The sequence below is a fragment of the Globicephala melas genome, chromosome 4 (genome assembly GCF_963455315.2).
Source record: "Globicephala melas chromosome 4, mGloMel1.2, whole genome shotgun sequence".
In the NCBI taxonomy this organism is placed as follows: domain Eukaryota; kingdom Metazoa; phylum Chordata; class Mammalia; order Artiodactyla; family Delphinidae; genus Globicephala; species Globicephala melas.
In genome coordinates, this window is record NC_083317.1 from 27,725,482 (window position 1) to 27,739,337 (window position 13,856).

Sequence of the window (13,856 nt, forward strand, 5' to 3'; positions counted from 1 at the left end):
ATATCCAGAAGTATAAATAAAGGAACCTTATTCCTCATTGGTAATTAGAAATGAATGAACTAAAAAACAAGCAATGGGTTCTGGGTGAAGTAGCAACAATAACACAAACAGGAAAGAAGAATTAGCACCAGCGGTCATATATAAGGGACAGAAGAGGCATAAAGCAGTTGATTAGCACCAGTGGGCATGTACAATAACCATTAAAAAAGAGGATTCTACAGTATATTCCAAAAGCATAAACTGATCAAAAGTGAAGGAGAACAAGGAGAACTACACTCATTCCTAAATCTTCTAGGTGGATGACCCTCTACCATTACATATTTTTAAACTTCTAATTATAATAAAATACTAATTAGAAATAACCCTTTTCAATGCCAACACACCAGATCATTTGTATCATAATGACCAGGAAACGGGTCACACAGACAACAGTCATGGAAAACTTGAGAAGACCTGATTTCTATAAAATGTACTGTCTACAAAAATTAAAGTCTAAAAATAAGTCACATGTACACCAATAAAGAGGTTAAAAAAATAAATATTAAAAATTGAAAAAATAAGTCACATGAAGTTAATAACAAAATGAAACTCAGCCTCAAGACCATATTGAGTAAAACTAGGTCTCCTGTTCCCCACAAGTGTCAACAACCCATCCCAAATCTACAATCTAGACTCCCCTGAGATAATGACATTCTTCTAATTCCAGATCTAGTTAAGATTATTAAAAACTAAAAACCAGAAAGTATTTTTTTAATGGTTCGATACAGTCAGTTCAGGCACCCTCCTCTTCAGCCCCCTCCCACCAAGAAAATACATCTGATTTTCACGTTGTATGAAAACATTAATGTGATAAGATAATATAAGCTTTTTAGTTCCCTTGCCTACTTTTGGGAGAATGTATGGCCTCAAATGTACTTTCTAGGACCAAGCAGCTTACCTGCACTTTTTGTTACAAGAGGAGGGAAAGAAAGTCAAGGATATAAACTGAAGATACTATCTCTCCAGCATTCCCATAAAACTTTTTACAGAGGTAAAATTACATACAAACTGTAATAACTGAGTAGAGCTTAAGACATACATGTTCACTGTTTCTCAAAGTGACCTAAAGATATAAAAATTTTTGAAGTATCCATTTCTAAACCACATTTATTTTTGGTGGGTGGGTATACATACTTAAATGTATATAATTAAATATTCATATAACTCAATTCAGTCATATGGTAGAGATCATCATTCATTATAATAAAAGCATGAGTTTTAAAGAAGTAGATTTATTATAATATTCCTTAAACATATGGTAATATGGTAGAATTATGGTACTAAAAATAGTAGATTAAAGAATGCCATGACTTTGTGATCTTCACTTAGAGCTTATAACACGTTTAGTTTTTTAATCACCAAGGACTTACAACATGCTCCAGTTAGGTTTCCTCCTACCACTTCCTCCTGGATCCTAAAAGACTTTATAAATACATTTATTACACTGCACAAAATTATTAATCAACCAGTCTCTCCCACCAGCAACCAGAGGATAGAAACATGGATTTGTTTCATCCCTAGAGCGTACATGATTTTAAAAAAACAAAAACAAAAAACAGGGGCTAGGGCTTCCCTGGTGGCGCAGTGGTTGAGAGTCCGCCTGCTGATGCAGGGGACACGGGTTCGTGCCCCGGTCTGGGAAGATCCCACATGCCACAGAGCGGCTGGGCCCATGAGCCATGGCCGCTGAGCCTGCGCGTCCGGAGCCTGTGCTCCGCAATGGGAGAGGCCACAACAGTGAGAGGCCCGCATACCACAAAAAAAAAACAAAAAGCCCAACCTCTAGCCCAAATATGAGCCCTCCATTCCCAAGCCCTTGTCCTTTGCTATAGTCCAGTCCTGGCATATTAATATAAGCGTCATATAAAGGCAAGTCCTCATAAGGGTTCCTTCCCTGGCCTCACAAAACAAAGTAAAGCCAATGACTCTACCCAGGCTTTAAAGTGTAAAGTATGCCAATAGCTACATTTCAGATATTAAGGCTGCAAGTAGAGAGAGAGAATAAAAAAATAACACTGCAAATCTCAGAGCTCAGAAATAGCTTAGAACAAAATGTAGCATACTGAAAAAGGCAAGCCCAAAAGCCACAAATACCAACCCCAACTACAATCACCTTATCTTCTCAACACTAGTCATGACCATGGCATTCAACAATATAAAAAGATGACAAAATGTTTTGCTGTCTCTTTTCCTTCTACACACTATATTGAATGAATCTTCAAAGCACTTACTTACAGTAAGTGTTCATGTTCCTAGTAGAATTTTATCGTACTGATTTTGAGGGCTTTTTTTTTTGCTTGTTTTCTTTTGTATTGTTATTTAAACTGCATTATAGAAAATATTCCACTTTGGATCATCTAAGTCTATTTCAAGCAAGCAACATACTCACTGGAAAACATGCATATCATTTAAGCTATACAGATCAACCAAAAAGAAAAGAAAAAAGAAGGTGGAAGGAAGGAAGGAAGAAGAGGAAGGAAGGGAGGGAGGGAGGAAGGGAGGGAGCGAGGAAGGGAGGGAGCGAGGAAGGGAGGGAGGGACGAAGGGAGGGACGAAAGGAGTATTCATCTTCTACAGTTCCTTTAAAAAAAATCTATTGGTATTTTGATTGTGATCACACTAAACCCGTAAGTTAATTTAAGGAGAACTAACCAGTTTTACAATATTCAGTCTTCCAATTTGTGAAACAGAATACATTTCCAATTATTTCCATATTTATTAATATGTCTCAGTGTTATTTAATAATTTTCTTCTTAGAAGTTCTTGCACACTTATTAGATTTATTCCTGGTCTTTAATAGTTTTATGTGTTATAAATGGTAGCTTTTAAAATTTTCTCCTTATCATTCTTTCTTATACATAAAAACATAACCTTTTTTATATTGATTATCAACCAACAGGGCTAAATACATCTTTTCTTGGTAAGAGTATTTTATTGAGGTGATTTACATATAATAAGAAACACAAACCTTAAATGTATAGTTCAGTGAAATTTTTACCAATGAATACCACCCTGCATGTAACCACCACCCAGACAAAGATATAGAAAATTTCTGTTATTCCCCAAAATTCTGTCATGCCCTTTCCCAATCAATAGTGTCTCTCTAATTCTCAGATAATCACCAATCTGACTTCTACCACAATAAACTAGTTCTGCTTGTCCTTAAACATCACATAAATGGAATCACACAGCAGTTACTCTTTTGTGTCAAGTTTCTTTCACTCAACATGTTACTTTGTGGATTCCTCCACATTTTTTAAATTACCAGGAAAATGTTTTCCATTACATTGCTTAGTATTCCACTGTGTGAATATACAACCACTGTGAACTATTCTGCTCTTACAGATATTTGGTTGTTTACAGTTTTTAGTTATTATCAATAAAGGCACTATGTGCTTCTTTCTCAAGGGTCTATACCTAGAAGTGGAAACGTGGACTATGCTAAGTCCTAGCATAATATATGTTGAAATACACTAGAAATTCCCAGTTTTCCAAAGTGGCTGTACCATTATACATTCTTACGAACAATATATGACACTTCCAATTGCTCTACATGCTTGCCAACATTTGATATTGTCAGTCTTTTTCATTTTAGCCATTGTGTTGGATATATAGTGGTGGCTGTTCTCCAATGAGGTGACTCAACAAACTTGTACCACAAAGATTACCACCACTGCTATAATCTATCATCATACCCAACATGGCAACTTGTCCACTTTTAACTGGTCGAACTTATTATTTTCATGTGTCTAACTGCTATGTAAATTTGTGTCATTTGTCACTTTCACTGGTACTATTTTTAGGATAATTCTACCTTTTTCCTCTGAGTAATTTTAAGATTTTCCCAGTCTTATGTATTCTGGAGTGTCACTATAATGAATTTATGTGTGGGTTTCTTTTCATTTTTCTGATTGGGATTTGTTGGCTCATGAAATTACAAGTTACCTCTTCGCTTCTAAAAAATTCTGTGATTATCACTTTAAATTTTGCCTCTGACTCCCTCCCTCCTCTTCTTCAGTAACACCAATTAATGTATGTTAGACCTACTCATTTTATTCTCCGTGTCATTCAACCTTTCTTCATATTATTTAACTTTTTAGCTATCTGTTACACACTGGATAATTTCTTCTCATATAGCTTACAGTCTACTAATACATTCTTCAGCTATTTCTAATCTGCTATTAAACCTGTGTTCTGTTTTTTCTTTTCCTTTTTTTTAATTTAGTAATTCTTATTTTCATTTCTAGAAGATATTTTCACAGTACTTTTTCAAGTAGAGATTTATTGAATCATTAAAGTGACACAAATTTCAGCTGTACAACCATGGTATAACTTCTCAGGAGCAAATCTCATCCCCTCCAACAACACTCCTCATAGCTAAGGCAACTGTCTTTGTAGTATTATAGGGGTTTCAGAGGGGGGGATAGTTCTGATTTACCCTTATTTGTGAATATGTCATCCATTGACATAACTTTACAAGGGGAATGATTTCTTATTAAAACTTCCCACCTAATATAGACAATGGCCTTTAACTTCTTTTTCCCACATTCAACAAGGATATCAAAACTGAAATTCAAATTTATACACACAAGCAAATGTCATCATGTCAAAAAGTGACTTTCAGCATTCCGAACTTACTTCTTTGGGTTCCACCTTTCACTTTGATTTAGTCTTATTATAGCCCTTACTATCTTAACAATTCTATAATACTTTCAAGAGATCTTAAAATATTTCACATCCAACAGAAACAACACATTCTGGTTGTTTCCACTAGAATATCTGTTTTAGTCTACCATGTTTCCTGAAATTGTTGAAGGTGTGGTCTTTGTAACAATTTTAACTAGAACCTAGCCCTACCTTCTACCCAACTTATTCAAAGTCATCTCATGAGGCAAGCCATTTTCACAACAAATATGCTAGACACAAACTAGCCACAATGCAGTTTATTAACAAATTTCTACTATCCATACTCTACTTGTTCCCTGTCTGTGCAGTGATAACTAAGATAATTATAATAAATGCATCCAATCCTGACATTAAGAAGTAATTATATTAAGAAGTACACTTGTAAAATGTTCAACTTAAGAAATTTTACCATGAAATTTATGGGTGCCTGAACACAAGATTGTAAGATGTAAAAAGGTTTTATCTCATCTAGGTGTACACAATAGCGCAGTATTCCAAATGTGTGAATTCATATTAAAGTATGTATACTGAAATATAACCATAGTCAAATGATTCTAGGATTTTACTTGGCAAGATTTTGTCATCTGAACTTACTAGGTAATGAACAAATAAATTTACTTTTAAGCATAATATATAAATGTTTTCCTTAAAAAATTCACCATTTTCCCTTTTGAATTTAGAGTCTAAGCCTTAATAAAACTCACTGCAATGTTATATTTGTCAAATGCTTAACTAGAATTCTCATATTCCCTTATTTCTAATACAATATGATTTATAAATGTGCTTATTTACTGAATGTTGCAGTTAACTTTTTTGTTAACTATATATTATAAAATCTATGCATATCAGGGAAAAAATTACATTTTGCAACAGTAAATTATTTTTTTTTACTTCTGAGTATAATTTTACATAAAATTTTGTTATACTACACTATAGCAATTCTCTGCAATGCTATCTACAATAAAAATACTTGCAAAGTATTTACTATTTTAAGAGTATACTAAAATTAAAAGATCAAGGGGAAAAAAAGTGCATTAACTTAAAGAGTTTTTTTTTTCCATTTGGACAAAAATCAGTATCTTAAAGAATATATAACATATATTGTACGTAATAGAGATTAGGAATAATCTAAATTTCTTAACTTTTATTTATTTATACTGATTATCTAATTATGTTATTTTAATTAGAAAACACAGGATACAAAACTACTGACACTACTTGGTATATAACCCTCCAGACTTTTTTCTATTTATGTACTAATATAAATTAATATATATAACAATATATATACATTTAAAAATATTTGTATCATAGTATATATTCTATTTTATAATCTCTTTTTCACATACTAGATTATCATTCCCCTTAAATATGAATTCCAACTGATGTATTTCATGTTTAAAATATTTCTCATAAAGCTTAAGTATTTTCAAATTTTATAATTATTCAAGACAAATATTTCATTCCAATTCATTTTTATAAGACAAAATCTAACTTTATAATTTCTCCAAATCCTTCAAAAAATAAGCCTAAATAAAATGTCTAAAAATAGCACATGTACTTTTGGTTTTCATTTAAAATTACTGGTATTAAATGATATTAGCCACAACTAAAGAGGATAATGAATTTTAATTAAGGCTTGCCATCTTGATATCTTATTATACAAAGCAGTTTCCAAAGTAACAAAGACATTAAAAAGTATTACTACAAAAAATTATGTGCCTTTGCTAAACATAGCATTTTGAGGCATCTCCTACGGTAATCTCAGATTACTCAGAAAGAAATGTACTATTAATATTGTGCCAAGGGAAATTATCTAAGAAAGCTGGTACATTCTGCTACCAAACAACTCTGTTAACAGGGGAAAAGAACATTGGAGTCATAAGACCCATCTTAGCTGTGTATCCTTGGAAAATCATTTAACCTCTTAAAAGACAAATTTCTTCTTCAGTAAGATAAACTTACCATTGGCTCCAAAGAGTTGTTTAGAAGATTATGTTTAGTTATAATTTAAAGTTTTATTTTTTAAATCAAACTTATTTAATCCTTTGGTGGATCAAATTTTTTCAAACTAAAAAGTTTTGGTAATTAAATCAAAAGATGCATTCCAGGGCTTCCCTGGTGGCGCAGTGGTTGAGAGTCCACCTGCCGATGCAGGGGACGCAGATTCGTGCCCCGGTCTGCGAAGATCCCACATGCCGCGGAGCGGCTGGGCCCGTGAGCCATGGCCGCTGAGCCTGCGCGTCCGGAGCCTGTGCTCCGCAACGGGAGAGGCCACAACAGTGAGAGGCCCGCGTACCGCAAAAAAAAAAAAAAAAAAGATGCATTCCATCACACATCTTGGAATCTTGCTTATTTCTTAAAAAAAAAAACAAAAAACCTATAAATATACTATCATATTATAGATCAGAAGTTGGCAAAGTATGGCCCATGGGCCAAATCCAGCTGGCCCTCTGTTTTTGTAAATCGAGATTTACTGGAACACAGCCACCCTCATTAAATTATGCATTATCGATGGCTGCTTTTACACTACAACACTTGAGTTGAGCAACTGCAACAGAAACCAGATGGCTGACAAAGCCTAAAATATTTACCACTGGCACGTTACAGAAAAAAGTTTGTTGACCCTGGCCATAAATGACTATAAATTGAATTGGACAATGTATCCAAAAGGAATTAGGGGAAGAAAGAAAAAAATCAAAGAAATATTAAAATATATACCTAAATTTAATGCCCCACAATGCCGCTCCAAAATCCTAAAAACAATCTAAGTTTCAAATGCAGTTGAATCTAGAATAAGAAAATCTGAGTTACATAAAATATAAAAACAATACTAAGTTTATTAATAGTTTATTTAGAATTGCAAAGTATATCTTTGTGCCTCTTCAAATTAAAGTCAATTATTATTTCTATTATAAATAGTATTTATATCTACTTTATACAAATTATATTTTTACCTGCTAATGGCTTGCTCCTCATCAGTTATTCCAGTCTCCCTGAATGCCCTGTTTGATTCCGCCAAACTCAAGGCAATTGCTCTCTGAAGATCATCTTTATCATCTCCAGTGAGATCAATCACATCTGAAAAGCAAAACTATCTTTCTCAAAATTAAAAGTCAAACAAAATGAAAGGTAATTCTTATAATGGAGATTTTATACCCAATATACCCTTTCCAATCAAAGTCAGCACCAACTTAATTCTGTATAAGAGCCTCTCTGAAGAGAATGCAAACTTTTTAAATTGGTTATACTTTGAAATTGAATGTTCTTCTCTATAAAATATACCTAAAGCAATTAAGAGTATAAATATTTTTCATTACAGAGGAATCTCAATATTTACTATGAAGTCTCTGATTAAAAGCTAATAAGCAGAAAGACTGCTAAAAACAGGTTCTTTAACAACAAAAACTGAAGCCAACATAATTAAACATTTATATTTATGCTTTCTGAAGTCAACCCAAATACACACACATTCCAGTCGGCTATACTACCTAGACATTTATTAAAGTATAATAATTAAATGAGCTCTCAAAAACTATGTTTCAGAAACTAATTGACCATATATATCTATGTTTATATACACTTTTAAAGTCTGGATGAATGTATGAAGCTGTTAACAGTGGTTAATTTCAATGAGGAGGGTTATGGGGAGAAGGAAGTATAAGGATCTTTCACTTTCTATTTAATGTTCTATGCATTCCTTTTAATTAAAAAAAGGTTTTCATTTCACAAAAAAGAAAAATATGCAAGTAAATGACAGGTTTTCTTTTGTTAGAATAAAATAAAGTAGTCTAGATGCTGTAAGTGTTCTTCTTCCAAAGAATAAAGTCTACAACTATTACCACATTCAAAAAAACTGATTTTTAATCCAATTTCCCAATATACATCGATTTATTTCCTTACCTCAAAAGATGTCAATTATACTCCTATTATCATTTAAACAATGATAGATCATAACATGTTACTAAGTAGGATATTACAAAATAATGGGATGAGAAAGAGAAAGAAGTATAGCTGTTACTACCTTATCTTTGCATAGTTGGGATTATGCTGGTTGGTATCCTGGACAAGTTTTATAATCACTTTGTTTATTTGTATTCGAGACATGTTAAAATTAATTTTTTTCTTTGTAATCTTAGAATAAGAGAGAAACAAACAAAAGGGTTGGGGATGGGAGATAAAGTGTCTTCATTTTACCATCTGGCTACAGGGTTATATATAACTACTAGAAAAAAAATATTTTGCACTTAATAAAAAATAAAGTATATTGATAGTTTCAAAAGTCTACTTCTATTGTTATATACACTTTTTTCTCCAAACAGCAGCTTATGAGAATATTAAAAATAACAGTTGGCCACGGAAGATTTTTTTAATGTTCTTAGAGAGTATAACAAAACTTCACAAAAATGTAGTAAGTAAGGTCCAAAAAACTCAGTCAAGTAAAATGTGGAACAGAGTTATAGAGCAAGTGAAATGATGGAGCATGCATACGTACGTCAGCAGGCCAAAGGTTTCCTAATTCTGGTTTACAAATTCCGAGTCCACCAAACCACAGCTGTAGATGGATATCACCGGGTGTAGTCATTCAGTCCAGCTGAAATATTGATAAAGAAGCTAGGACTGGAGAGGCATGAAGTGGCCTCATAAAAATGAGAACTATCATGATCATTAAATAATGACTAGAACTTGGGTGAGTAAAGAGAGAATAATGGAAGTAAAGAAAATAACCTGAAAATCACAAAGAAGCAGAAAAGCAGGTTTTGGGGACACGATCAATTAGCCCTCAGACTCCAATCTCTCATCCTCCTTGTGTGCCTTCTACAACTACAGAAGCTGAAAAGATTAAAACAAACAAGCTTATTTTCCTGATTCACCTGCAGTTATGGTTCTGGATAAAATTTAGGTTCCACCAATCGGATGCATCAGCATAAGATTTGGAAGGCAGACTTGAGGGGGGAAGCCACTATCCTGCTGCTTTTGGCTGTTTTTCTCCAGCATGACTGAAGAAATGTGGGCTGTTCCACAGTAGCAATCCAGTATCCAATTTACAGCTTCAGGTATGTCAAGAGATAGAGTAGAAGTGGTAACCAGACTCTGCACTCCAATGCCCAGGCACAGCTCAGTGGCAGTTACCTAATCCTGGCTGCTTGTTCCCTGGGCAGCAGCTATAGAGCTATGTACGCTCTTGAACCCTATAGTCCCAAAGGCAGTCTCCTGATTCACTATCTTCCTGACTGTGGCAGACGGAATGGCTTCCCTGGCTGGCCAGTCCTGCAAGAATCCAGGAGTCATTTCAGAAAGCTGAGCTAGAGATCCTTCCTCCATTGCTTCCACTGATTTTTTTAAGAACCTAGTTCCCTGTATTAAATTTCTTCTTTGGAACTATCTAGAGTGTTTACTGTTTCATGACTGACAAGTAAACCAAACTGGCTAGAGCAGAACTCACCTAGAAATGGCAACAAGTTATACTTAGAACTTTTCATAATTTAGCAATCGTAACTCAAGCAACACAAAAGCAAAAAACTAGGCAAGATGCTTTTAACCCTATTTCATAAATGAGATAATGAAGTTGCAAGAAATGAAGTCTAATAGTATAAGAATAAAGAATGGTACACAGGCTTCAACTTTAAGTCTTCAAATGATTAAGTCCAGTGGTCTTTCCTCTACACTAGCAGTATCCAAGTGTAATCCATGGATCCTTGGGATCCCCAATGACCCTATGAAGGAAGGCGTTCCTTAAATAAAAAATACTCTCATAATAATAATATGTTATTTGCCTTTCCTACCGGGGTCACATTTGCAGTGATTATGCAAAACAACAATGCATAAAACCACAGCATCTTAGCACAAATCAAGGCAGTAGCATCAAGTTAATTATATTACAACTATGCACACCCATTATTCAAAATAAAAAAAGCCAGTCTCTTAAATTCTTGATAAAATGAGGAAACTAATTTTATTAAATCTCAAACATTGTTTTACATGTTCTTTTAATTCTATGTGACAAAACAGAAAGTATGCATAGTACTTCTGCTGTATATCCAAAGTATGCTGTTGGTAAAGAAAAACACTAGAACACTGCTTGAGTTGCAAGCTGAACTGATTTTTTTTTCATGGAGCACTATTTTTACTTGAAAGAACAACTGACAAACTACAAACTATGATTATTCAGACATCAGTATTTGGCAGACATTTTCTGAAAAATAAAGTGAGCCTGTCACTTGAAGAACAAATGAAGAGTATTTGTTGCCAATGATTACCATGGAATTTTCAAGCAAAAACGGAAACTTCAGAAAACTTGTTTCTACCACTATGAGCTTGACATCTTCCCAATACTTAAAAGGCTTTTCTGGTGAAATCGAGTGATATTAACAATTTCTATTTGTTTTATAATGTAGACTTTCTTCCAACATTTGGAAGGAAACCTTTTCCAAATTACCAATGCGCTGTGTTATTAAATCATGCATGGATAAACAATTCATTCAAAGAGCAAGATAAGACACTAGGAGAACCTTTTGTTCTAATATTTGGTCTCTGACACAGTTCCTGACATAAAGTTCCTATATCACTTGGCATTTCCTAGCTTGACAGGAACATATTTTGCTCTAAGGAGCTGACTCTGGGGGGTTCCTAAATAGCTTCAGGATGGGCCACTGGTCATCAGAAAGACTAAGCCATGATGAGAAGCTTGGAACTTTGAGCCCTACCTCCCATCCTCCAGGGAGACATAAGGACTGGAGGTTAAGTTAATAATCGATCAGGCCTGCCTGATGAAACCTCCATAAAAATCCCTAAAATACAAGGTTTGGGGAGCTTCCAGGTTGGTGAACATATCCACATGTTAGGAGGGTGGTGCACCCCAACTCCACATAACAGAAACTCCTGGCTTGGGACCCTTCCAGACCTTGTTCTATATACCTCTCCATCTGGCTGTACATACTTTATCATAGCCTTTATTATATAATAAACCAGTAAAAGTAAGTGTTTCCCTGAGTTATGAGCCATTATAGCAAATGATCAAACTTGAGGGGGTCTTGAGAACCCCAATTTGTTGTAGCCAAGTCAGACAGAATGTGGGTAACCTGGGGCCCCACTACTTGTGACTGGTGTCTAAGGTAGGGGCAATCTTATGGGACTGAGCATTTAGCCTGTGGGGTCTGATGCTAACTCCAGGTAGAGGGTATCAGAATTGTAGAACACCCAGCTGGTGTTGGAGAATTGGTCGCGTGAGGGGGAAAAAAACTCACATACCTGGTGTCAGAAGTATTATAAGTATGAGCAGAGGAAGAAACAAGCAATTATAGTCTTTAGTGTTAGAAAGGTTAGCTGACCACAGACTATCAGTTCTTAACTGAAAAGCTGGGACTTGTTCCTTTAAGTGATGGAGAAGGTTTATTTATTATTTGTAGTTTCACTATAATTACAATAATTTTCTCCATGATGTTCCCATTACCTCATAAAGCTTCTTTCTGTAGGTCATTTTAGAACAATACAGAAATCTTGAATTACTATAATCTACTCACATACCAAATACATACGATTTTAAGAACAGATATTAAGAAAATAAAACTTTATTTTAATAGAATGGTTAATCCTAAATTTATTTTTCTGGAGTTTACTAGAATGATTTCTGTAAAATATGTAATAAACTATCAATTTCACAATGAAAAATAGCCCTCTATGATTTTCTTATGTGTTTATTCAAAAAGGAACAGAGAATAAGCTTAGCAGTAAACAATTTCTAATTGGCAAAAGTCAACTATAATAACTTAGCCTTTGTAAAAATTCCATCCAAATACCAAAGTACTATGAATATTTTTCTGTCAATGCCAAGGGAGGACCTTGGTAAAACACCAAACTTTGTTTGAACCAATCCTCCCTCCAGTATTAGTATTAGCATTAGTGTGAACAGAATTCAAGGGCACAAGTGTGTTAGTGTCAGCTGAATAACACTGTAGAAAATCACGTTACAAAAGCCTATGAACAGTAATCTACAACATTTCAAGATTGACCAAAATAAAATATTTTTTCCTGTAAAGTCAGAAATATATATACCAAAACATAACATCCACCCCAATAAATCTTCCACTCTCCAAAAACTTACACACCAACTACCAAACATTTCTCTGCTAACTCCAAAACAGAAAGTCATCAACTTAACAATAAATTAGACTTCAAATGTATGAATTGTTTATCACTCATTTTTTCTCATGAAAATGGTATATAAAATGACATGAGGCTTCCAAGTTAGTTCACAAGAGCCAATTTAGCCCATAATCAATTGAATATATGCAAAGATTTTTATTTTAGAAAAAAATAGTTCTTTCATTATTTTCCTTACCTACATAAAGGTAAACCTAGGGGAAACACTTTTTTTATTTTTAATAAGCCAAGCTTATATTTACCACCAGCAAAGATTTCTAGGCAGGGGAGTGATATGAGTAGAAATAACTGTTTTGGGAGTTAGAGGAGTTAAAAGTGCTGAACAAGAGTTTGAGAAGAGTTGTAATAAGAGTAGGTACCAGAGCAGAAAAAATCTTCTGGCCCACCAAAAGGACAGGGATACCCTTAAGAGAAAAAAGCAAATATGAAGAAAGCGATGGTCAGCCGACTGGAAATGAGAAAAATACCATTCTCACTCTCACTCTGCTTCAACCACGGTTGTTGTCCTCACCATTCACCTCCTGAGCCAAAAACATACTCCTACCTCAAGACCCCAGCCTGGGACACACCTCCCTAAGACATCCTTGAGGTTCACCCCTTCACTTCCTCAGGTCTCTGTATAAATGAGACATTTCCCAACCAACCTTCCATCTAAAATAGCATACCCCATGTCTGAACTACAACCTCATCCCTGCCGGCCTCTGTCCCTCTACCCTGCTCTATTGTTCTTCATGAACTTATTATTATCTGACAATATTTATTTATTGTTTACTCTCTGTCTTCCCCCTATGTAAACGGAGACACTTTTTGATTTTTTAAGGGCCTAAAAGCCTGACACATATTAGGCAATCAATAAATATTTGTTAAGCAAATAAAGGTTAATATCTAGACTATGGAATAGAAATAAAAATTAATGAGTCATCTCCACAGTGGCACTAGTTAGAATACTTGAGAATATATACCTTATC

At 34.3% G+C, this 13,856-nt stretch overlaps 1 protein-coding gene across 3 annotated transcripts in view; it reads right to left on the bottom strand.

Annotated features, from left to right (window-relative positions):
* Window positions 1-13,856, bottom strand: part of USP25 (ubiquitin specific peptidase 25) — a 138,845-nt gene that overhangs the window by 96,872 nt on the left and 28,117 nt on the right. For all 3 annotated transcript variants that reach the window (XM_070045422.1, XM_030877759.3, XM_030877762.3), the window contains one exon: window positions 7,683-7,806. In XM_070045422.1, coding sequence (XP_069901523.1) covers window positions 7,683-7,806 — 124 coding nt within the window. The remainder of the gene's footprint in view (window positions 1-7,682; window positions 7,807-13,856) is intronic.